Source organism: Moschus berezovskii, chromosome 1 (genome assembly GCF_049115385.1).
Source record: "Moschus berezovskii isolate FMDL1 chromosome 1, NW_MosBer_1.0, whole genome shotgun sequence".
NCBI classification, from domain to species: Eukaryota; Metazoa; Chordata; class Mammalia; order Artiodactyla; family Moschidae; genus Moschus; species Moschus berezovskii.
Genome location: NC_142460.1, coordinates 92,508,709 through 92,535,546, shown reverse-complemented (window position 1 = coordinate 92,535,546; position 26,838 = coordinate 92,508,709). Strand labels below are relative to the sequence as shown.

At 39.7% G+C, this 26,838-nt stretch overlaps 1 protein-coding gene across 1 annotated transcript; it reads left to right on the top strand.

Moving 5' to 3' along the window:
* DYNLT2B (dynein light chain Tctex-type 2B) lies at positions 1-26,613 on the top strand. The gene is given in 8 exon segments (XM_055402604.2): positions 1-67; positions 873-1,084; positions 1,087-1,129; positions 1,132-1,372; positions 4,401-4,534; positions 9,132-9,201; positions 17,512-17,575; positions 26,468-26,613. Coding segments are annotated over 8 exon segments (879 nt in total). The 3' UTR covers positions 26,516-26,613.
* The last annotated feature ends 225 nt before the right edge of the window (positions 26,614-26,838 follow it).

Sequence of the window (26,838 nt, the reverse complement as noted above, 5' to 3'; positions counted from 1 at the left end):
ATGCCACAGCTCCTTCAGTGTGAAATGCAGAAAGCAGAAGACCTCCCTATCTCCCATTTTGGGACCAGTATAGTATTGGGGGAATTTCTTCTCTTAGTTTATGAAGCTGACAGGATAATGCAGCTTTCTAAAACAGGACCAGGACTGGTGCAGTCATAAGCAGAAAATGCATCCTAAGTCTGTCTGTTCCTTCCTGACTTTTGCCCTGGAGCATCAGTGTGGTGAGGCTGGGGGGTCTGTAGGTCGGCAGTTATGGATTAAAGCAGGACACTGCAAAAAATTTCTCTAAAGGCTCAGCTAATATTTCAGACTTTGAGAGCCATATGGTTTCTATTTGCAACTGTTTCCTTCTGCCAGTACAGCAGAATGCCAATCTACTGGCTGGGCTGTGGTGAAGGAAACTACAGCATTTACTGCAGAGCAACAAGCAAGGAGAATGGACAGCTCATGTCACAATACTCATATTCCCCAATGGCTTTCAGGGCAACATTATGGGTGAGGGTCCCAGAGTAATCGATCAGCTCCTGAAACTTCTTCTGATTGGTTCTTGGTGAGGTAACAGGGCAAAGTTACAGGAATCTCAATCATCAAAACTCTGGCTCTAGGCAGTCTATGGCCTAGTGTTTGTAGTCAGCGGTTTCCATCTGGTAAGATCCTGATTTTTGTAAAAACAATTTAAGAACGTGCATCAGAAGGTTACCTATATTCCTCAAGGAAAAAAAATCCCTGTAACTTTTTATAGCTGACCTATTATTTATTATTACTTTCTCTTTAACTCGGAAAGGCCTAGGTGGCGAAAGATTTTTTCACATGCAAGAAGTCAAGAATGCATTAGATCTGTCACTGAAACCGCTAACCCTGACCTGCTCCAGCTCGGTTTCCCTTGCCGCATACTACCTGTGTATCCCTGGGCCTCTACGGGCCTCAGGCTGTGTCACTTCCTAAGATTGCGACGCCTGTGGAAGTGTTTTGTAAATCGGACAAAAAGAGCACAGTCTTCGCCAAAGTTATGCTCACTACCCCCACACACTTCTGGTCCAGCATCCGATGCGCAGGCGCAAGCGGGACGGCGGCGAGAGCACGCTAAGAAGGGCGGGTCCCACGGCGCAGAGCGCGGGTCCGCTGCACGCAGGGTCAAAGGCGGCGCTGTCGCCCTGGAGACGGCTCACCAGCTGCCCGCGGCCACCGACTAAGCTTTGCGGAAAACGCGGCGCCAAGAAGCTGAGGCTATGTCGGTTGCCGCCTCCTTCCCTAAGCGCACGTCCTTCCCTAAGCGCACGTCCTTCGCTGCAGCTGACGGCTTGCCTGAGACTGAGAACAACGCTGGGGAGCCGGAGAATACCTATATTCTGCGGCCCATTTTCCAGCAAAGGCGGGTAGAAAACGGGCTATGGCGGAGGCGACCCGCGCGTCTACGGCCGGCCCCTGGCAGAGCTCGCCTAATAGCTGGGGTGTCAGGGAGGAGCGCAGTGGGGGGCGGGGCTATGGAAGAGGGGGCGGGGCTAGAGGCGGAGGGGCGGGCAGGGGAGGAGCCCGGGTGTAGGCGGAGGAACTTGAGAGGGAGGAAGGGGCGTGACCGGGGGCGGAAGGACTGGGCGGGAGAGGATGCGGTGCTGTTCTGCTTGGCTTTCCAGCTGCAGGGAACAGCAGAGGACCGGACCAGCGATTGCAGGGTTAGAGCGCTCGAAGGTAGTCCCTTAGAGTAGCACAGTGCGGGTAGTTGACTCTCGGAGTTTCAGAAAGTGGGCACAGAGGAGTTGAGATGGTTAGATGGCAAAAAACAAACGGCTTGCTTTGAATGCCATTCAGTTTTGAGGGTTCATGTGTGCATAAGTGTGCCCAGAATGCGCTTACTCCTCTGCACGAGACCTGTATGTGTTCATATTATAGTCTTACCCAAGTAGTATCCAGAGGCTTTTGGCCTGCCACCCTGATACCTTCCCAGAATTAAGGCACAAAGTCTTGTGTAGATTACGGTCAGGGTTGTAGGATCTATCAATAACTTCATTTTCCCAAGATTAAAAAAAAAAAAAAAGACTTTCCCAAGCCCCTCCTCTGTTACTTGAAATTAGATTCCCAAATCAAGTGCTTGGTGAATACTAGAAGCCAGGAACGTTAGTTATAGTGTGATAAAAAGATTTCATGTATCAATTTTCTGGTGGGTAGCGCCTGTGTGTAGTCACCTCAGTCGTGTCCGAGTCTATGCAACCCTATGGACTATAGTGTGCCAGGCTCCTCTATCCATGGGATTCTCCAGGCAAGAATATTTGAGTGGGTTGCCATGCCCTCCCCCAGGGGATCTTCCCAACCCAGGGATCCAACACAAGTCTCATGTATCCTGCGCTGGCAGGTGGATTCTTCACCACAAAAGCACCTGGGAAGCCCCTAGTGGCTTAGAAGGGACATTAAAAAAATATGCTGTTATCTTGGTTAAACATTCTAAATACATAGAATGCCCTTCACCTCTGTTTCTGTTGTGAAACAGAGCAAGATTAACAGCAAGTATATATTATGTAGAAATAACACTGTGAGATTATTTGTGACTTGCAGAATGCCTTTGACATTTCCTGAGAGTGGAAAGGACTTAAAGGAAAAGCCAGATATAGTATGCTCGTTGATAGGAAAACCACATTTTGAACAGACCAAATCCTGTAAATTTATCCATGATTCAAAATTTGCCTGTGAGAATAACCAGCCAAAAGACCAAAGAAAATACTATTAAAAAGTAGTATGGGGCTACTAGTACTACCAAATATTAAGCTGTATTATAAGCTCAAAACTTAAACATTCTGGTGACTTGGCACATGATAAATCAACTGAGAGACTATATAGCCCAGAAAAGGAACCTAGTGTTGTAATATGTAATAAATGCAACTAAAATGCTAATAGTATTGTTAGGGTGGCTAAATTAGGGAGACTTTTTTTCTCTGTCTTCATTTATTCAGTAATTCATTTCTAAAATATTTGTCTACTCTGTGCTGGATGTTGTTCTAGAAATGGGATATAACAATGAACAAAACATAAAAAATTCTGCCCTGTGGAGCTTGTGTTGTAGTTGGGTCAGACCATCGGACCACAAACAAGATAATTACATAAGTGAACCATATAGTGTATCAGATAGTAATAAGTACTTGGAAGGGAGATATATAAAGTGATATAGTAGGAGGGTGGTTTGAAGTTTTAGAAAGGGTGGCTAGGGAAAGAGACTTTTGAATAAAGACTTGAAAGAAGTGAGGGAGCTAGATATAAATATAAAGAGAGGAATTGAACCTCTTACAGAGGTTAACATCAAGTGCAGAAGCACTGAAGTCTGCATGTCTGGTGTGGTCCAAGAACATACGGAAGGCTGGTGTGGCCTGAGTGGAGAGAACTAGGGGCAAAGTAGTAGAAAATAAGGCCAGAAAGTTTGCTAGGGTAGATCAAATGGGACCTTGCAAGTCACAGAATGTTGCTTTTACTCTGAGTGAGGGGAAAAATATTTGGGTATTTTAAACAGAGGAGTGTCATGATCTGACACATATTTTAATAGCACCAATCTAGTTACTATGTTGCGGAGAAGGCAATGGCAAGCCACTCCAGTACTCTTGCCTGGAAAATCCCATGGATGGAGGAGCCTGGTAGGCTGCAGTCCGTGGGGTCGCTAAGGGTTGGACAGGACTGAGCTACTTCACTTTCACTTTTCACACATTGGAGAAGGAAATGGCAACCCACTCCATTGTTCTTGCCTGGAGAATCCCAGGGACAGGGGAGCTTTGGTGGGCTTCCGTCTATGGGGTCGCACAGAGTAGGACACGACTGAAGTGACTTAGCAGTAGCAGCAGCAATTACTATGTTGAGAACAGGGTTTGGGGGCAAAGGCAGACACGGAGACTTGTGAGGAGGTCATGGTAATCAGGAAAGAAGCAGTGGTAGCTTGAAGCAGGGTGGTGGTAGTTGACTGGTGAGTGATTGAATCTTAGGTTATTTTGAAGGTAGAATTGGTAAGATTTGCTCATGAATGGGATGAGGGCTCTGAGAAAGGCAACCACACTGATTCCAGGGTGTTTGACTTGAGCAACTGGAAGAATGGAGTTACCATTGACTGAGATAACCTAGTTTTGGTGAGAAATGATCAGAAGTTCAGTATCGGATGTACTAAATCTGAGTTGCCTCCTAGTCATCTGGAGTACTGATGGGAATATGTGGTCTGAAGTTTAGGGGAATGGTCCACCCTGGAGATACAACTTTGCAATATGACTTGTTTTCTTAATTTGTTTTTATTACTTTTATAATAAAAATATGAAAAAGAAGGATCAAATGATTGTAATGTAAAAAAACTAGAGGAAGGTGAGCTGTGAAGTTCAACTTTAAGTTTAGGATTTTGGAGTTACCAATTAGATGTTTTGAACTGATTCATTTAGGTTCAGACCCTCTGTGGTTAAAGACTGTATCCATGCTGTACTCAAGGAGGAACTGGCCAATGCTGAATACTCTCCAGAAGAAATGCCTCAGCTCACAAAACGTTTATCAGAAAATATTAAAGATAAATTAAAAGGTAATAGTGATGGTAATTGGAAACAACTTGTTCCCTTCAAAACCCAATTTTACCAATTTATCTCTTTTATTTTTAAACAAGGGACATAGCTTAGCTATGGATTCTGTTAAACACAAATTTTTCTTTGGGGTTGGTCTTCTCAATTATTTGGTAACTTTCACTCATGCAGGTTTTTGCATATGGTGGGAAAGAGCAAAGTTATGAAATAGCTAGTTGTACTGAACAACTATCCAAGATATCCCAGTATGCAGAAAGATCAGAAAGTACAGGGGCTCCTTTTCTCCATAACTTCTGATACCTGCTGAGATACCAAGTCCTCAGCTTCTTATCATATCCTCCCAGATGGACCTCAGTCCATCTCTCTGGCCAAATACTTAACCACTTGCCCTACTCAGCTCTCCACTCCTGCCTCACTCTACAGCTGCAGGGCTGATCTCATGCTTTTCCTCTTTGTTCTTTGTCTTTCTGTCTCTCTTACTCTCTTTTGTTAATAATGTCATGCCATCTGAAAAGTCCTTTCTGTCTACCCTTTAATAAAAAATATTTATTTTGGCTGCACCTCACGGTTGTGGAATCTTAGTTACCCAGCTGGGGATTGAACGCAGGCCATGTCAGTGAAAGCCTGGAATCATAACTAGGCCACCAGGAAACTCACTACCTACCCTTTTTAAAAAATTCTTTTGGAAGAAATGTCTTTGTAAGTGTAATACATTTTCATTGTAATAAACCTGGAAAATATATATAATTTGTTTTTAAAGTTATGTAAAATCCTGTTAACCATAGTTTCCATTTAATATTTTGATATATTTTCTTATTTTTAGTAACATCTTAATTTTTAGAAATATAAAAAAATACAAAGAATAAAATTGCAATTCTATTGCATCATTCAAATTAACTGTTAGTATATTAGCATTGTTTTCAGATTTTTAATGAAATTCTGTTAAAATTATTGTAAAAAATACATGTGTGCTATTAAAAAGTTAAAGTGTAGAAAGTTAATTAAAATTAGAATAATCACTTCAAATGCCTACACTCATGAAGAATTATTAGTATTACATGAGCATCATACCAGACCTCTTTTCTATGTATGCATGCGTATGCATGCTTAGTTGCTTCAGTCGTATCTGACTCTTTGAGACCCCATGAACTGTAGTCTGCCAGGCATCTCTATCCATGAGATTCTCCAGGCAAGAATACTGGAGTGGGTTGCTATTGTCTCCTCCAGGATATCTTCCTGACCCAGCTATTGAACCCTGGTCTCCTGCATTGTAGGCATATTCTTTACCCACTGAGCCACCTGGGAAGCCCCTTTTCTATGTATATATATGGATAAATACTTTTAAAACAATGATATACTATAGACTATTTCCCATAGCATTGTAGCATTTATTCTATATTTAAATAGTCACTTCACCATGCTATTTCCATTTCTGAGTTCTTTATTCTGGTTCATTTCTTACCTAATAAGATTTTGTTGTAAGGTTTTTCAGGAAAGGCTCAGAAATGCTTTATTCCCTAGATTATTTCATGTCTGAGAATGTCTTTAAACCAAAATACATTTTAGATGAATATAATATTTTGAGTTAATTTTTTTGAGAATCTTATAGATAATTGCTTCACTGTGTTCTTGCATTAAATGTTATCATGGAGAAATCCGAGGCCAGTCTGATGTTCTCCGCAGAAAGAATCCTATCCTTAACCTTGATGCCCAGTAGCTTTTCTAGAGTATGGTTTGATATTGAGCATTTTATGTCTGTTGATCTGTGGATTTTATTCTTTCCATATTGGAGAAATTTTCTTGTATTTTTTTTCTTGTACATTTCCAGCTCCATTTGTTATATTATCTTCTTCAGGACACCAGATATCAATGTGTTGAATCACCTTTGTCTACCACATTTATTATCTTTGCTGTAATCTCTTCCTTTTTCTTTGACATATACTTCTGATTATGTTAAGTCAGTAATTCAATTTTCATTTGTGTCTGTCCTGTCTCTTGCCATTTTTAAGTGATTAGTTCTGCACTGATAGATATGGGTATTCAGTTTATTTCCTAGGCCTATAGTCTCCCTTTTCATCTTTCTGTTGTTTTGTAATCTGATTGAGTTCTTATTTTATTGAATTTGTAATCTGATATTATGAATCAGCTGTGAGGAATTTCTCTTTGTTCCTTGATTTATGTTATCTCCTGGGTTGAGTTTTTTGGTCTTTACTGTACATGGAACAACAGACTGGTTCCAAATAGGAAAAGGAGTGCATCAAGGCTGTATATTGTCACCTTGCTTATTTAACTTATATGCAGAGTACATCATGAGGAACGCTGGGCTGGAAGAAGCACAAGCTGGAATCAAGATTGATGGGAGAAATATCAATAACCTCAGATATGCAGATGACACCACCCTTATGGCAGAAAGTGAAGAGGAACTCAAAAGCCTCTTGATGAAAGTGAAAGAGGAGAGTGAAAAGGTTGGCTTGAAGCTCAACATTCAGAAAACGAAGATCATGGCATCTGGTCCCATCACTTCATGGGAAATTGATGGAAAAACAGTGGAAACAGTGTCAGACTTTATTTTTTTGGGCTCCAAAATCATTGCAGATGCTGATTGCAGCCATGAAATTAAAAGACTCTTACTCCTTGGAAGGAAAGTTATGACCAACCTTGATAGTAAAAAGCAGAGACATTACTTTGCCAACAAAGGTCCATCTAGTCAAGGCTATGGTTTTTCCATTGGTCATGTATGGATGTGAGAGTTGGACTGTGAAGAAAGCTGATCGCCGAAGAACTGATGCTTTTGAAGTGTGGTGCTGGAGAAGACTCTTGAGAGTCCCTTGTACCGCAAGGAGATCCAACCAGTCCATTCTAAAGGAGATCAATCCTGGGTATTCATTGGGAGGACTGATGCTAAAGCTGAAACTGCAATACTTTGGCCACCTCATGCGACGAGTTGACTCACTGGAAAAGACTCTGATGCTGGGAAAGGTTGGGGGCGGGAGGAGAAGGGGACGACCGAGAATGAGATGGCTGGATGGCATCACCGACTCTGTGGACATGAATTTGAGTAAACTCCGGGAGTTGGTGATGGTCAGGGAGGCCTGGTGTGCTGTGATTCATGGGGTTGCGGAGAGTCGGACACGACTGAGCGACTGAACTGAACTGAACTGAAACAGTAAATTTCTTTTCTCGCTAGTTCTTTGGCTTGTTTTTGCTGTTTTCCTTCTCCTTATTACCATTCAGCTTCTTTTCATTTTTGCTCTGTTGTGGTATTGGTGATATTTTTTTTTACTTTTTACCTTTTTTTTTTTACCCTCCTCCTACTGTATCTAAGACTATATTATTTTTCCGTCAGAACTATGTTTTAAGCTCTGGGCATTTAATATTCTAGCCACATTTCTAAAGCATGGATATGAGAAAAGGAGGAAGAAGAATGGATAGAGAAGGAGGAAGCTCAGCTGAGCTGTGTGCAGTGTTTTTTAAAAAAACTTGGGCTCTGTTTCCTTCTGAGACTTTGTTAAGTATCCTGAATTCAAGTTCGTGTCCCTCAATGGAAGGGTACCTGTAAGTGTTCAGATTATTTGCCTAATTTACCATATGATCCTGGAGCTTTTACTTTCATAAAGAATTGGCTCTGTCTCAATTTTGCCTGTTTAACTTTTCCTTTTTTTAAAATTTTACTGTTTCCATTTTTCTTTGGTCAGAAAAGAGGGAAGATAAAGACGCCCGTTCAGTTTTCTGTCCCCAAAATTTGGTGTTGGAGAGAATTTTCAGGATTTTGCTGTTTTAGCAGTATAGTTTTGGGAGAGGTAGCCAAGTTGTCCTTGGCCATTCCATGTACTTCAGAATCTTTTGGTTTTTTTTTCTATCTTACTGAACAGCTTGTAGTTTTCTAAATATCCCATGCACTATGTCTTTGCATGTGCTATGCCCCTCCATAGAATGGAGAGACATTGTTTGTTTGATAAAATCTCACTCGTCTTTCAGGACCCAGCTCACTTAGCGCATCCTCCAAGAAGTCTTTTCTGGTCATTCCTTCCCCATTGCCTAGTCGAAGGGAGGAGCCCCCCAGCCCTGTGCTCCTAATGTACCTTGTACATGCCACTCTTTGAATTACTACTCTATGGCATTTTCATTTTATTTTCTGTGTTTGCCTTCCCAACTACTATGAGTTCTTTAAGGCAAGAAGGATGTCTTATTTACTTCTGTGTCTCCAGGGCCTAGCTCAATACCCAACTTAGAGCAAGAGAGAAAGGAAGGAAGCAAAGACCTATTGCGAGACTGCGGTGGAAAAGAAATGGGTAGAGACAGGAGGAAACTTGTCTCTTCTAACTTCACAACACTTCCAGGAGGAAGGTAGTGATACTCCCATTTAACAGTTGAGGGAGACTTAAACAGAAAAGTTAAATAACTTGTCTAAAGTTACACACTTGTTAAGCTTACTGTTAGAATTTGTCCTCAAATCTCTCTGACTCCCAGACTTGTAATCATACTCACTAAGTGTATAGACCAAATGCTTGTGTTCGTTATCAGGCAAATTTGTCTTCATTAAGTAATTTTGCCATATATTTGCTTATATATTACTTTCTTTTTTGTTTTTCTTTCCAGAAATGGGATTTGACCGATATAAAATGGTGGTACAAGTAGTGATTGGCGAACAAAGAGGAGAAGGTGTATTGTGAGTAGTTGGTTTTTCCTTTTGTTTTTATTTTTGTAAATTTCTTATTGGGTATTCATATTCTTGACAAATCAGTAAGATCCTGTCTTTGCAAGGGTGTGAGGAAAGGAGAGTGTAATAAAATGCATATGTGAACTGAAGAGATCCTGGTACTGAGCAGTGAGGTTGACAGTCTGTAGGCTAATAAACCTTTGAGAGTTTATGTATATATGCTCCTAAGATAGTGTAGGATTATATATATATGTTGCCTTGGTCTTACCATTCTCTTAAATTAATTTCTTTAAAATTGTCTGAGGGACAGTTCTCATAGCTATTGCTATTGGCCTGGGCTTCTGTTTCTTAAAGTTCACTTTTTTTTTTTTTTCCAGTCCTGATGTCAGTTACCTAACTTGTTTCTCTTATGTTTTTCTAACTGATTATTTTCTCCTTCACTGGTTCCTCTTTCCTGGCTACACCCCCAGCTCTGAACTTTCTTCCAAGGCTCAGGTTTTATTCCACTGCTCTTCTCTGTGCTTTTTCAATGAGGTCATTCATTTTCATGATATCAAGCTGTCATTCCCATACTGACAAGTTCAAAATCTGTACTTCTTGTTTTTTCCTGTGCCCAAGTATTAATCTCCTATTTTCCTTTATAAGCAGTGCCTGGTCTAGTATTTTGTAAGACAGTATGAAAATATTTGCTGGATGAATTTTAAAAAATACCCTATAGATACTATCCCTGAGAATTTTCACTGTAGATTGTTAGATTGGGAAAGGACTGCAGATTTTTTCCAGTGTCCAGTCCCCTTATTTTATGATGACACTTATGAGGTTCAGCATGATTTGCCCCAGATGCCTCATGAGACGAGTTGACTCACTGGAAAAGACTCTGATGCTGGGAAAGGTTGGGGGCGGGAGGAGAAGGGGACGACGGAGAATGAGATGGCTGGATGGCATCACCGACTCTGTGGACATGAGTTTGAGTGTACTCCGGGAGTTGGTGATGGACAGGGAGGCCTGGCGTGCTGTGATTCATGGGGTCGCGGAGAGTCGGACACGACTGAGCGACTGAACTGAACTGAACTGAACTGATGTATCTGGCTGGTGTCAGGGTCACTGTACTCTACAATGGTGTCCTCTTCCATTTGGTCAAAAGGCTTCAGGAGATTTCTTCACCACAGAGAAACTAGGAAATACTTTATTATTCTGTCACCTCAGGTTCAGTGTGTTCAAATAGAGTTCCATATTTCTCTTTCCTTCCTCTTCCTAAATCAGTCAGTCATTTTCATATCTCTGTCTCCCGCAGTATTACCCAGGTCCCTCTGCTTAAAGTGTGGAGTCCTCTTTTATGTAGCCCTGACTCTCTCATTGCACACATTGTAACCAGGATGCCAGGGTTGCTTAGCTTCCCCTTATCAACACTTCCAGACTCTGATCTCTATCCTCTGCAATTCACACACAAGACTAGTGTCCCTGAAGTATGCCCTTACTTTTCTTAAACTCTGTAGAGTTTATTTCAAACCTTGTAAAGCATAAATTCCTCAAACTTGTCCTGACTGACTGTTAAATGTGATCAGACCAAACTCTAGAGCATGGCATATAAGGCCTCCCTTCAGTTCAGTTCAGTCCAGTCGCTCAGTCGTGTCCGACTCTTTGTGACCCCAAGAATCACAGCACACCAGGCCTCCCTGTCCATCACCAACTCCCGGAGTTCACTCAAACTCATGTCCATCGAGTCGGTGATGCCATCCAGCCATCTCTTTCTCTGTCGTCCCCTTCTCCTCCTGCCCCCGATCCCTCCCACCTCCTGTTAAAACTTTCATCATCTAAAATTTCAGGCATATGCAAAACTGTAGACACTAAGGAACTTCCATGTGTCTGCTACTTAGCTTTAAGGTTATCAACCACACCCTCATGTTGTTTGATTTATACCTCCACCTATTCTCCCTGCCTCCACCAGATTATTTTGAAGGAAATTCTAGTCATCATATCATTTCATCTGTAAATACAACAATATTTATCTCTAAAATATAAGGGCCTTTTTTAACATAATAAAATAGCACACTTAAACATTGAAGGTCCTTAGTATTATAAAATATTCAGTTGGCTTTTTTTCTCTTCTTAAAACACACCGGGTAAGAGTCCGTGCCTGGTGAGATGGCTCACTGGTGTCGAGGCTCTCCTGTCTTGCACTGATATGTCCTCATCTGTATCATTGAAGGTGACTCAATACTACATTTATCCACATTCCTTAAGAGAAAGAGATAGAAGGAAAACATAAATGCCTTTCCATTTTCAACACTTTAAACTTATGATTACACTCTCTTCTGATTTCAGTTGTTTCTGTTGAGAAATCAGCTCATAGTCTTATTTTTGTTCCTTTAGAGGTGATGTGTCTTTTTTCCTAGCCACTTTAAAATGTTTTTCTCATTGCCTTTTTAGTATGATATATATGGTTTTCTTTGTATTTATTCTACTTGAGGTTCTTAGGACTTCTTGAATTTGCGGGCTCTTGAATCTTGTCGTATCAACTTGAGAAAAGTCTTAACCATTTTTTCTTTTTTTAAACAAGTCTTTTATCTTAGAATAGTTTGATTTGTAGAAAAGTTTCAGAGATAGTACAGAGAGTTCTTAAATATTTCACATCCAGTTTCTTCTGTTATTAACATCTTCTATTAGTTTGGTACATTTGCCACAATTAATGAACCAATATTGATGCATTATTATTAACTGAAGTGCATACATTATTCCAGTTTCTTTAGTTATTACCTAATGTCATTTTTCTGGTCTAGGATCCTATCTAGGGTACCATATTACATGTCTTTTCTTAGTCTTCTCTTGGCTATGACAGTTTCTCAGATATTCTTTGGTTTTGATGACCTTTGACAGTTTTGAGAGGTATGGGTTAAGTATTTTGTAGAATATCCCTCAAATAGGATTTGTCTACTCTTAATAAGCCTGGAATTATAAATTTTGGGGAGGAAAATCACAGAGGTAAAGTGCTGTTCTCATTATATTATTTCAGGGTACATGTTGTCAACATTTACATATTACTATTGATGTTAACTTTGATACCTATCTGAGTAGTATTTGTCAGATTGTCCACTGTAAAGTTACTCTTTCTTTCCTTTTCCATACTGTAGTCTTTACAAAGAAATCACTGTGCCACCCACACCTCAGGAGCAAGCAGTTATACTCCACCTCCTTGAAGGCAGAGTGTCTACACAATTATTTGGAATTTTTCAGCATAGAAGATTTGTTTCTTCTTTCCCATTTATTTGTTTATTATTTATTTATTTCAGTTTAGACTATGGAAATATATAATTTGGATTATAATCCAGTTCTACTTTATTTATTTCATTGCTCAAATTGTTCCAGCTTTGGCCATTGGGAATTCTTTCAGTTGACTCCTGGGTCCCTTTTACATACCCTGCCATTGTGAGGTTTTTGAGCACATCCTTATTTACTGGCACCATAAGATGTCTCACCTTATCCACTCCCTGCCCCAGCCCTAGAATCAGCCACTTCTCTAAGAAGCCTTGATTCATTTTATTGGATAATGGCGTTAGATATTAAGATCTGGGTGCTATATATGGCTATTATCCTTTAAAATATTGCCTCTGCTTCCTTGCTGTCTGCTGTCCTTTATGGACTTCAGTTACAAATATTTAGATCTTTTTACAGTAGTAGACATATCTCTTATGATGCTATTTTCTGATTTTTTTGTTCTCTGTACTTCAGTTTGGATATTTTTATATTGACTTGTCCCTCAGTTCACTAATCCTCTTTTCTATTCTGTCTAATCTGATATTAATAAACTCACCAGCTGAATTCCTAACTTGTTATTTTATTTTCCAAGTCTAGGATTTCCATTTAAAATCTTTTTTCATGGATTCTAATTGTCTAGTGAAATTATTTTTTAATCTGTGTTCTCCATCCTCCCTCTCTCCTCTCTTTTTACATTTTGGTCTTAGCAGTGCTTACCCTTCTCTGAATTGTGTGTTAGCCTATTTTCTTTGACTATTTTTTTGTCTTATTAATCTTTCATATGGTTCTGTCTCTTGGCATGCCTACTTTGAGTCCCAGATATTGTGTTAAAAAATTGTAAAACTTGCAGATAATATTATTTTCCTCCAGAAAAGGTTTATCTTCCCTTTGTTATTCAGGTAGAATATGGTCTACTTACCTTAATCCAGTCAGATACTGAGCTGAGTTGAGGTTGGGTTGTTGCTGTTTTGATAAGGCTTTCTCCATCTTTACCTCACCCTTCTTTCTTGAATGTAGCCCTCCAGATCTTTCAACCAAGAACTTGGAGTGTGCATTGGAACCCGATCTACTGACTTTTAGTCTTTCTGAGTGTTAAACTCCTCTTCATTCCAAAGGCTTCTTCAGTTTCCTAGAAAAGCAAAAATATGTTCTTTTATGGTTCTGGAGATCCTACATTCAGAATGAGTTTTGTTGAGCTAAAATCAAGATGTTGGCAGGGCTGTATTCCTCTTGCAGGCTCTGGGGGAGGGTTCACTCCCTTGCCTATTCCATCTTCTAGAGGCCACCTGCATTCCTCAGCTCAAAACCCTTCCTCCATCTTCAATGCCAGTAGCATTGTGTCTTCAAATGTCTCTGACCCTGATCCTCCTGCCTCCCTCTTTCTTTTATAAGGATTCATTATTTCATGGAACCCACCTGGATAATCTCCCCATCTTAATATCCTTAGTTATACATCTGTAAAACCATTTTTGCCATGTAATATCACATTCACAGGTTCTGGGGCTTAGGACATAGACATATTTGGCCATTATTTTGCCTACCACATTTAGCTTTTTAGGTTCCTTCATGCACAGTTTCAGAATTTAACACATGTCTTGAGGGGAAACCTACCACGTGACGGACTCAGTTCTATCTTTTCTTTTTCACAGGGATCTTGGTCCCTTCACGTCTCCAGTTTTATGCCACGCCCTACTCCCCAGCCCTGCAAGACTGCCAGCAGTCCTGCTGATTTTTTTTCCCCTCAGTAATTGGTCCTTTTCCTTGACAAAGCCCAGGCTTTCAACCTCTGGCTCTGTGCTTAGAGTTGGCAAGTGCCCCAGGGAGAACTTTGCTTCAGAGTTTCAGCTTACTCCATGTGGTTCACCTTTCTCTGGAGTTTTGGCTTTCCTAGTCTTTATTTCCTTCAGCAGCTCTCTGATTCATTTTATTTATTTTTTCCTAATTGACTTCGTGGGAGCATTTGGATACCTACAAACTGTTCCATCATATTTCTCCTAAGTCTTTTGACATAATTTTATAAATATATATAAATGTGTATATGTATATATATTTAAATGAATATGACATTCTTTTTTATATAGCCAAGGGATTTGAAATGACTCAAGTATCCCAGGTTTATCTTGTACATTTTCAGCCACAGTCTTAGAACTGGCCATTTTTCCAAGGAGCTCTGGTTCCTTTTTTTGGGAAATTGCGTAAAGAGAATGCAATTCAAATGTAAGAATTGAGTTTTGTGCATCTGTGTATCATTTACACCTAGCATTTTGCTTATATATAATACTCAACAAATACTGGTTAAATACATTTTTATATTCATGCTTTCACTTGTTTCTACTCAGCTTAAGTACTGCTTCCTTCACGAAATCTTCTATGGCTTTTTGTCCTCTAAATTCTCTAAAATTCTTTAGCACTTCTACAGATTTAATTCAACTATTGTGCAACTTGGACTTGGAGGCTTGGCCTAGATAGACAATATAATCCCTTTTAATCCTAAATAACCTATAAATCAGCAGCAAAAATACATTATCTTATTCTTTTGGTGAGTATTATTTTTTTTTCGCCGAATTAAGTTGAGAATTGTTTGAGGACAAAGCCAGGTTTTACTCATTCTGGACATATGATACTTGCTAAATAAATACTTGTTGAGTGATCTGTTAAGTATATTAATTTGATTTCATCCTGTTACAGTTTGGAAACAGGTAGAATGTTTTGGATTTAAGAATGTGTGAAATATTAGGCTGGGGGGAGCTATTTTATGTAAAACTCAGGGAAAAAAGGCTTTTAAAATTGAACGAATACAGTATGGTATGTGTATATCTTTCTCTATAGACTTGAAGCTGAACTGCCTAGGTTCAAAGCCAAGCTTTGTCACTTAATATATATTATAAATGACTTTAGACAAATTTATTAATTTCTCAGTTTCTCAGTTTCCCTATTTATTAAATGGGTATTTTAATAGTACCTATCTCACAGGATTAAGTTAATATAAAGCACTTAGACCAATGAGGCACAAAAGAAGTGAAAGTGAAGTCGCTCAGTTGTGTCCGAATCTTTGCGACCCCATGGACCGCAGCCTACCGTAGCCTACCAGGCTTCTCCGTCCATGGGATTCTCCAGGCAAGAATACTGGAGTGGGTTGCCATTAAGTTCTTTTTTTTTGTAAAAAATCTTTAATGGCTGCACAGAATTTCATTACTAAGAAATACCATAATTTCATTTAGTAATCTAAAACTTCTTCATATTTGTTTCCATTTTCAAATAGACTTTAGACTGACATTTGTTCTTATCCATTAACTGGGGAGAGGAAAATGGCTAATTTTAGAATTTAAAGGTAGCATAGCATCCTGTAGAGATAATACTGGATAGAATTAGTTAGAAGATTGAATTCTAGTTTAGAATTGTCCCTTTCTTCTCTAGGATCCTATACAGTGATCACTTCAGTCGCTCAGTCGTGTCTGACTCTTTGTGACCCCATGGACTGTAGCACGCTAGGCCTCCCTGTCCATCACCAACTCCCGGAGTTTACTCGAACTCATGCCCATTGAGTCGGTGATGTCATCCAACCATCTCACCCTCTATCGTCCCCTTCTTCTCCCGCCTTCAATCTTTGCCAGCATCAAGGTCTTTTCAAATGAGTCAGTTCTTCGCATCAGGGGGCTAAAAGTATTGGAGTTTCAGCTTCAGCATCAGTCCTTCCAATGAACACCCAGGATTGATCTCCTTTAGGATGGACTGGTTGGATCTCCTTGCAGTCCAAAGGACTCTCAAGAGTCCTCTCCAACACCACAGTTCAAAACCATCAATTCTTCAGCTCTCACTTTCTTTATAGTCCATCTCTCACATCCATACATGACTGCTGGAAAAACTATAGCCTTGACTAGATGAATCTTTGTTGGCAAAGTAATGTCTCTGCTTTTTAATATGCTGTCTAGGATGATCATAGCTTTTCTTCCAAGGAGCAAGCGTCTTTTAATTTCATGGCTGCAGTCACCATCTGCAGTGATTTTGGAGCCCAGAAAAATAAAGTCAGCCACTGTTTCCACTGTTTCCCCATCTATTTGCCATGAAGTGATGGGACCAGATGCCATGATCTTCGTTTTCTGAATGTTGAGCTTTAAGCCAACTTTTTCACTCTCCTCTTTTATTTTCATCAAGAGGCTCTTTAGTTCCTCTTCACTTTCTGCCATAAGGGTGGTGTCATCTGCATATCTGAGGTTATTGATATTTCTCCCAGCAATCTTGATTCCAGCTTGTGCTTCATCCAACCCAGCGTTCCTCATGATGTACTCTGCATATAAGTTAAATAAGCAGGGTGACAATATACAGCCTTGACGTACTCCTTTTCCTATTTGGAACCAATCTGTTGTTTCATGTCCAGTTCTAACTGTTGCTTCCTGACCTGCATACAGGTTTCTCAAGAGGCAGGTCAGGTGGTCTGATATTCCCATCTCTTTTAGAATTTTCCACCGTTTATTGTGATCCACACAGTCAAAGGCTTTGGCATAGTCAATAAAGCAGAAATGAATGTTTTTCTGGAGCTCTCTTGCTTTTTTGATCATCCAGTAGATGTTGGCAATTTGATCTCTGGTTCCTATAACAGGTTGGACTAAATAATTTGTTTGGTCCTTTTCAGACCTACTTTCTCATATTACTGTGCAGGAATTGAGCCCATTTTATTAGCCATAAGTCTGGGTATTATTTCCTCTAAAAGTCTGACCTGAAATAATCTTTAACAGAGCTTTCCACCCTGACTACCAAGACTTCAAGGTATCTACCTCTTCAGCCATCGGGCAGCTAGTCAGAGTCTGAGACTGCTAGACCCCAGTAACTGCTAGGCCTGTTACCTCCAGCTGCGAGCAGCCTCATCTGACTCCAGTCCCTTCTAGTGTACCCAGGATCTTGTGCTATACAAATATGATTTTCTATATGTCACCTCATTCTGTGAAAAGATTTGGAAGCACTGATATGTAAGAAGGTATCATGGAAAACTTTTGCTTATGGCAGATATATGTGGTTCAGATCCTTGTTATACTGTTGATAATTCTCTACTCTTTGACTTTTTAGCATGGCTGCTCGCTGTTTCTGGGATGCTGACACTGACAACTGTACTCATGATGTTTTCATGAATGTAAGTCTATTGGAAACCTTTTCTGCCTATCTTAAGGACACGTGGGCATTCCAGATCAAATCCCTTAATATTTGTTAAGATGTGGGGACACTTTATTTATTTATTTTGGCCTCACAGCATGTGGGATTTTAGTTCCCCAACCAGGGATTAAACCCATGCCTTCTGCATTGGCAGTGTGAAGTCTTAACCCCCGAACTGCCAGAGAAGTTCCTGAGGCCACTTTAGTTTTAGACATTTGTCTGAGACAACTTCTAGATAAGATGATTTTACTGTCCATTTGTGTTATTAAAGCAGAAGCCTAGTGTGCTGCTTATAGATAAGGACACTTTTATACCTACTGATGATGTAACTCTTCACAAATTTGAATGTCGAAATAGCATACTACTTATTTGGTGGTAACAGACAGCAGTTTGTTAAGCTGCAAAGAAATTTGGGTGGCAGGGATTCCATGAACAAAGGTGATTTTTCTTTCAGTAATAAAATTAATTACTTTATCTTAAAGCTATTTAGTAAAACTAAGCAAAAGTACAGAGGAATTTTTATAAAGAAGTTTCATTTAAACATTGGGACATTATTGGCATGAATGTTTCATATATTTTAAACATATGTTGTTATTTTATGGTTATTTCCAGAAAGGATCCTGTCTTCTATTCAAATGCTCTCACGTTGTGAGTTAGTAGAGTCAGACTTAAAGTAGAGTAGAGTAGTAGAGAAGAACTAGATTGAGTGAATTGGGAGAGAGGTTCCATTCTAGTGCTGTACCTTTCTAATTGAATGACTTTAGGTAAGTCATTGAGCTTTTCTCTGATTGTATCAGTAGTATTAGAAAGCTGTACTAGATATTCCTAAAGACTGGCTGTGGGTGACTAAGAATAATTTGAGGAACTTGTTTAAAATATAGGTGCCAGGGCTCTGCTCAATAAATTCTGATCAAATAAGCCAGGGGTTGGATCAGGGAATCTGAATCTTTAAAAAAGTTCTCCACATGATTATCTTACTGCCAGGTATAGAAGCTGCTGGTGCAGATGATCCTAAGGTACCTTTTAGCTCTAAAATTCTATGGTCCTACCAAAGTTTTACTTTATGCTCAACTAACCTGAAGATCATAGGATGGACAGTGGGAAAGGGTTAGTCGCTCAGTTGTGTCCGACTCATATGGACTGTAGCCCTCCAGGCTTCTCGTCCATGGAATTCTCCAGGCAAGAATACTGGAGTGGGTATCCATTCCCTTCTACAGGGGCTATTCCTGACCCAGGGATCAAACCCTGGAACCCAGGTCTCCGCATTGCAGGTAGATTCTTTACCCTCTGAGCCACCAGGGCAGTGGGAAATACTATGCAAATCTTCAAATATCAGCTGTCTGGGAGAAGGGTCAAACTCAGGTGGTGGTTTTCCCTGCTCTTTGAAAACTGCATATTTCCCTGAGTCCTTATATGATACAGTTCATTCATTCAACGAATAATCCTGAGCTCCTATTATGTGCCTTATATTTTAATGTTTTGATTTTGTTATAATCTGTTATTACATTTAGAAAGTAGAGAAGAAAGTAGGGGATAACCCATAACTCAATTCCATTATTGCTAGGAATAAAATGGTGAATAAGACAGTCATGATTTCAGCTGGTCAAGAGCTTATAAACCCATGGAGACCAGACACTACTCATATTAACCAATATGCAATTTAAAATTTTAGTTATTAATTATTACTTAGCAAAGGTGATCAGGATCTGCATTTAGAATATAGGATTAATCGGGCAAGTGTCTAAAAGTCATTTTTGAGAGCCTGGTCTAGGTTGCTGACAGTCTACTATATCTTTAGTTCAGTTTTTTGAGTGTTTATTTAGGCTTCATTTTTCAGTGCTTAAAGTATTTTGTTTATTTGGGAGAAAATCACAGGAAGGGCCAGTAGAAGTTGAGAAAATGAGAGAGGGGAGAGCAAAGCATGTTATTGAACTGATTACTGTGGATAGCCAGGGCTCAATTCCCGTGAAGAACTTTGGGTGGCACTGCAAGAACAGTGCCAATCAAAGGTGGGGTCTATAAGACCAATGCCAGTCTACAAATTGTTTGGTATAGGTCTTCAAAAAGATAAGTATGTAAATTATGTGTAAGGGTTTAGAAATTCTCATGGAATTTGACAGAGTAATTTTATGTTCATTGAATCCAATTAATAAGTTTAGGTTGTATTTGTATGTTTCTTTTTTAATTTCATTTTCTTAATTAATAATTTTTATTGTATTTTATGAAAATATCATTCATAAGGGATTAGAAATTAAAACAAACAAAAAATAGGTGCTCCTCACCACAGACAGTACTATTTTATTTCATTTTAGCAATACATATTTTATTGGAGTATGGTTGACTTACAGTGTTTCAGATGCATAGCAGGGTGATTCGGTTATCCATATACACATATATTATTTTTTAAATTATTTGACATTATAGGTTATTACAAGATATTGACTATAGTTCCCTGTGCTATGCAGTAAACCTTTGTTGCTTGTTGCATATCTATTTATTTAAATTAAGAATCTGACATTCTAAGTCAAACAAGTGGAATCAAAATGTCATAAATTTTTTAGTTAGGCAAAAATTCATGTTTTCTAATATATATATATTATACATATTATTTATATGTAAGTATACAAAAGCTTTTCTACTATGCTTGAGAAAGAACATCAAAAGAAAAAAGGAAACAGAGTAATTGGTAAACATAAACTAAATGAAACGGGAGCGCTGAATATGAAATAGAAGTGAAACAAACTAGATAGAAATAAAGATAATCATATAGTCCAGTTGTTTTTAAACATGACTGCTCATTAGAAACATATTTGGAGTTCTGGAGAAAGAAAAAGCAATACCTGGGCATTTGTATTTTTTAAAAAATTCCAAGATATTTCTAATATGCATCTGGATTTTAAAAAGTGATTACAGTATATAGAGTGCTATTATTTTCCTGTTGACCAGTCATGATACAATGGTATTAAGTGAATAATAGTTACATAAACTCGATAGTTAAAAGATGTTTATCAGTTTTTACAGTCAGTAGCCAGACAAAAAAATAAAAGCCAGCCATAATGGCAACATGATTAACCTAACAATATAAAATAATTACATACAATTTGGGGGGGTCAAGCAGAGTGATGTGGTAAGTAGAAGTACATCATCCATGCACATGTTTTCATCTGCCAAGCAAATCTATGTCTTTTGGTTAGTGCATTTAATCCTATTACCATTTTCTTAATTGTTTTAGGTTCATTTTCTGTAGGTCTTTGCCTTCTCTGTGTTTTCTGCCTAGAGAAGTTCCTTTAGCGTTTGTTGTAAAACTGGTTTGGTGGTGCTGAATTCTCTTAACTTTTACTGGAAAGCTTTTGGTTTCTCCATCAAATCTGGATGAGAGGCTTGCTGGGTAGAATCTTCTTGGTTGTAGGTTCTTCCCTTTCATCATTTTAAATATATCGTGCCATTCCCTTCTGACTTGTAGAGTTTTTGCTGAGAAATCAGCTGATAGCCTAATGGAGTTCCCTTGTATGTTATTTATCCTTTTTCCTTTGTTGCTTTTTAAATTTTATCTTTGTCTTTTTGTCAGTTTGATTACTGTGCGTCTTGGTGTGTTCCTCCTTGGGTTTATCCTGCCTGGGACTCTCTGTGCTTTGTGAATCTGGTTGACTATTTCCTTTCCCATGTTATGGACATTTTCAGCTATAATTTCTTCGAATGTTTTCTCAGGGCCTTTTTCTCTCTCTTCTCCTTCTGGGACCCCTTTAACGTGAATGTTGGTGAGTTTACTGTTGTCCCAGAGGCCTCTTAGACTGTCTTCATTTCTTTTCATTCTTTTTTCTATATTTTGTTCTATGGCAGTGATTTCCACCATTCTGTCCTCCCAGTCATTTATTTATTCTTCTGCCTCAGTTATTCTGCTGTTGGTTCCTTCTAGTATATTATTCACCTCTGTTTGTTTCTTCTGTAGTTCTTCTAGGTCTTTGGTAAACATTTCTTGCATTTTCTTCATTGTTTTCCTGAGATTCTGGGTCATCTTGCCTATCATTATTCTGAATTCTTTTTCTGGAATGTTGCCTATGTCCACTTCATTTAGTTGTTTTTCTGGGTTTTGATCTTGTCCCTTCATCTGCGACAAAACTTTCTGCTTTTTCATCCTGATTAACTTTATGTAATATGGTTTTTGTTTTAACTGCTGTGGGTCTGTGGTTCTTCTGTCTGCCCTCTGATGGAGGAGGCAAAGAGGTTTGTGTAAGCTTCCTGATGGGAGGGGCTGGCAGTGGGAAAAACTGGGTCTTGCACTGGTGAGACAGAGCCTTGCTGGTAAAGCTTTAATCCAATTATCTGCTGATGGGTGAGATTGCCCTCCCTCCCTAGTAGTTGTCTGGCCTGAGGCAACCCAGCCCTGGGGTCTGTGGGCTCTATGGCAGGGTTAATGGCGGACTCCAAGAGGGTTTATGCCAAGGGGGACCTTCCTGACCTGCTGCTTTCAGTGCCTCCATCCCTGTGGTGAGCTTCTTCCAACCCATGCCCCCACAGGAGACCCTCCAGCACTAGCAGTCTCCTGTGGGTTGTTTGTGCCTTCCAAAACTGGTGTCTCTGTTTCCCCCAGTCCTGTGGAAGTCCTATAATAAGATGCCACTGGCCTTCAGGTCAAATTCCCTGGGGATTGCTAGTTCCTTTTTCGGATCTGAAAGCTAGTAAGCCTGACAGGGGGTTCAGAACCTTGACAACAATGGGAGAACATTTTTGGTATTATTGTACTGCAGTTTGTGAGTCACCTACCTGGTGAGTATGGGATTTGATTTTATAATGATTGTGCCCTTCCTGCCATCTAGCTGAGGTAGCAATTGCTAGGCAGTGGGCGTAGGACTCTGAGAACTCAGTCTTGTTTTCATAAATATCTAGCTCTATTAGCCTAAAGTTATACCTTTTCTCCCAATTCCTGGGATGTGTGCTTGCTGTGCTGGGAAAGGTTGGGGGCGGGAGGAGAAGGGGACGACAGAGAATGAGATGGCTGGATGGCATCACCGACTCTGTGGACATGAGTTTGAGTGAACTCTGGGAGCTGGTGATGGACAGGGAGGCCTGGCGTGCTGTGATTCATGGGGTCGCGGAGAGTCGGACACGACTGAGCGACTGAACTGACTGACTGACTAACTCAGATCCGGGGAAGGGAAGTAACTAACTTCTGTTCCATATGCCTGAGGGAGAAACAACTGATGATCATTAGTCTTAAGCCCATACATCAAAGTCAGTTCAGTCGCTTAGTTGCTCAGTCCTGTCTGACCCTTTGCAACTCCATGGACTGCAGCACGCCAGGCCCCCTGTCCATTACCAACTCCCAGAGTTTACTCAAATTCATGTCCATTGAGTCAGTGATGCTGACCATCTCATCCTCTGTCATCCCCTTCTCCTCCTGCCTTCAATCTTTGCCAGCATCAAGGACTTTTCAAATGAGTCAGCTTTTTGCATCAGGTGGCCAAAGTATTGGAGTTTCAGCTTCAGCATCGGTCCTACCAGTGAATATTCAGGACTGATTTCCTTTAGGATGGACTTGTTGGATCTCCTTGCAGTCCAAGGGACTCTCAAGAGTTTTCTCCAACACCACAGTTCAAAAGCATCAATTCTTTGGCATTCAGCTTTCTTTATAGTCCAACTCTCACATCCATAAACATGACTACTGGAAAAACCATAATTTTGACTAGATGGACCTTTGTTGGCAAAGTAATGTCTCTGCTTTTTTTTTTTTTTTGTCTCTGCTTTTTTAATATGCTGTCTAGGATGGTCATAGCTTTTCTTCCAAGGAGCAAGCGTCTTTTAATTTCATGGCTGCAGTCACCATCTGCAGTGATTTTGGAGCCACTCAAAATAAAGTCTCACTGTTTCCATTGTTTCCCCATCTATGTGCCATGAAGTGATGGGACTGGATGCCATGATCTTAGTTTTCTGAATGTTGAGTTTTAAGCCGACTTTTTCACTTTCCTCTTTCACTTTCATCAAGAGGCTCTTTAGTTCTTCTTCACTTTCTGCCATACGCGTGGTGTCATCTGCATATCTGAGGTTACTGATATTTCTCCCAGCAATCTTGATTCCAGCTTGTGCTTCATTCAGCTCAGCGTTTCCCATGATATAACTTGCATATAAGTTAAATAATCGGGGTGACAATATACAGCCTTGATGTACTCCTTTTCCAGTTTGGAACCAGTTTGTTGTTCTATGTCCAGTTCTAACTGTTGCTTCTTGACCTGCATACAGATTTCTCAGCAGGAAGGTAAGGTGGTCTGGTATTCCCGTCTCTTTCAGAATTTTCCACAGTTTGTTGTGATCCACACAGTCAAAGGCTATGGCATAGTCAATAAAGCAGAAATAGATGTTTTTCTGGAATTCTCTTGCTTTTCCTATAATCCAGTTAATGTTAGCAATTTGATATCTGGTTCCTCTGCCTTTTCTAAACCCAGCTAGAACATCTGGAAGTTCACGGTTCATGAACTATTGAAGCCTGGCCTGGAAAATTTTGAGCATTACTTTGCTAGCGTGTGAGATGAGTGCCGTTGTGTGGTAGTTTGAACATTCCTTGGCATTGCCTTTCTTTCGGATTGGAATGAAAACTGACCTTTTCCAGTCCTGTGGCCACACTGAGTTTTCCAAATTTGCTGGCATATTGAGTGCAGCACTTTAACAGCATCATCTTTTAGGATTTGAAATAACTCAACTGGAATTCCATCACCTCCGCTAGCTTTGTTTGTTGTGAAACACAACTGATGATTATTAATCTTAAATTCATACATCTGTTCCATTGTAAAATGTCCAGGGGGCATGAAAAATGGTGGCAGATTAATCCAAGGATCAAGAGAAGCCATAAAGATGTTAAGTTAAGCATCTTGACCTTTAAACTTATTAGTTAAAAATGATGTATTTTAAGGACAGGAGCTAACCAAAAATGTACAGATTAAGGATATAAATACTGCGGTAAGTCCCACCTTTGGGTGACTCTCTACCCCCTCTCAGTGTCTGTGCTGAGAGCTTTGTACTTTCCTTCTCTTTAATATTGTTTGCTTGCTACCCTGAGTGTTTGCGTGTTTGTGAAGTTCATTCTTCAGCTCCAGAAACAAGAACTCGGATTCCCATTTCATCTCTACAGCTTCTTTGTTTTTGATGTGGGGTACCATTTTTGCGGTGGGTTCCAGTGTCTTCCTGTCTATGGTTATTCAGCAGTTAGGTGCCAGATAGCATTATTTTAGAACACAATAATCCCACCCAAGGAGTCAGGGAAGTGGGCTAACTGAAGAATTTGCTTTTGGTTAATAATCACGTACTTGAACTCATATTTTCTTGCATCATTGCCAGGCTGGAGGTGAGGTTGATGGGTTAGGAGGTACTGAGGCATTCAGAAAAGTAAGATCATGGCATCTGGTCCCATCACTTCATGGGAAATAGATGGGGAAACAGTGTCAGACTTTATTTTTGGGGGGCTCCAAAATCACTGCAGATGGTGATTGCAGCCAGGAAATTAAAAGACACTTACTCCTTGGAAGGAAAGTCATGACCAACCTAGATAACATATTAAAAAGCAGAGACATTACTTTGCCAACCAAGGTCCGTCTAGTCAAGGCTATGGTTTTTCCCGTGGTCATGTATGGATGTGAGAGTTGGACTATAAAGAAAGCTGATTGCTGAAGAATTGATGCTTTTGAATTGTGGTGTTGGAGAAGACTCTTGAGAGTCCCTTGGACTGCAAGGAGATCCAACCAGTCCATCCTAGAGGAGATCAGTCCTGGGTGTTCATTGGAAGGACTGATGCTGAAGCTGAAACTCCAATACTTTGGCCACCTCATGCGAAGAGTTGACTCATTTGAAAAGACCCTGATGCTGGGAGGGATTGGGGCTGGGAGGAGAAGGGGATGACAGAGGATGAGATCGCTGGATGGCATCACCGACTCGATGGACATGAGTTTGAGTGAACTCTGGGAGTTGGTGATGGTCAGGGAGGCCTGGCGTGCTACGATTCACGGGGTCGCAAAGAGTCGGACATGACTGAGCGACTGAACTGAACTGAACTGAAGCATGTTGAACACCTCTCAGTTCAGTTCAGTTCAGTCATTCAGTCGCTCAGTCGTGTCCGACTCTTTGCGACCCTGTGAATCACAGCACGCCAGGCCTCCCTGACCATCACCAACTCCTGGAGTTCACGCAAACTCATGTCTATCGAGTCGGTGATGCCATCCAGCCATCTCATTCTCTGTCGTCCCCTTCTCCTTCTGCCCCCAATCCCTCCCAGCATCAGAGACTTTTCCAGTGAGTCAACTCTTTGCATGAGGTGGCCAAAGTAAGTACCTAAAACATGTTTTAACAAATTTATTAGGATATGGAGCACATTTTTAGATTCTGAGTTAAAATGTGGACAAATATATTTTATCAATTAAGAACAAACAACCAGACATCATTTGTGCTTATCCAGAATTTATGACAAGGTGCTGTATTTTCATTATCTGTGATACTATAATATGCTTGGATTTGGTAATGCATATACTTTAAGAAACTCAAAGCATTTTAATTATATTATTTCTTTGATAAATCAGGAAAAATGGGAATACTTATTTTAAGAATAAACATTACCTAAAGTACATTAGCTTGCATTATGTTTCTTCATTCAGAAAGTCTGTTATTTAACCATCCTACCATTTTAGTTAGGAACTTTGTAGCTATCCTGAGGCAAGAAAATCTATAGCTATACTCTGGAAAACCTGTTTCTTGAAGAAAGGAAAGTCTTCATAATTGAAAACTGGTAAATATCTGAGATGATGTTAATTTCACATCTGTGCTGTCCTTTGGTACTAACTGAAATACTAACAATGGATTCGTGTTTGCTTTCTGTTTTTTTTTTTTTTAGGACAGTTTATTCTGTGTTGTAGCGGCATTTGGCTGTTTCTACTATTGAATCTTGAAAGCTGGAAAAAGATATGACTATGAAGAAATATGAACTTTTTTACATTGTTAAATATCTTGAAAAAATAAAGTGAACAGTTTGGCAACTGAGTCTGTTGAGTTTTAGGTCTTATTTTAATGTTTCAATTTCATTATAACATGTTACTACATTTAGAAGGTATAGAAAAAAGTAGGAACAATCCATAATGCAGTTGTTCAAACATAACCAGTGTTTTTTTTATTTACATGGTTAAAAACATCATATATACAGTTTTGTAACCTGATTTTTCACTTATAATGTCATGTACAATCTTTATATCATTTTATTTGATTATA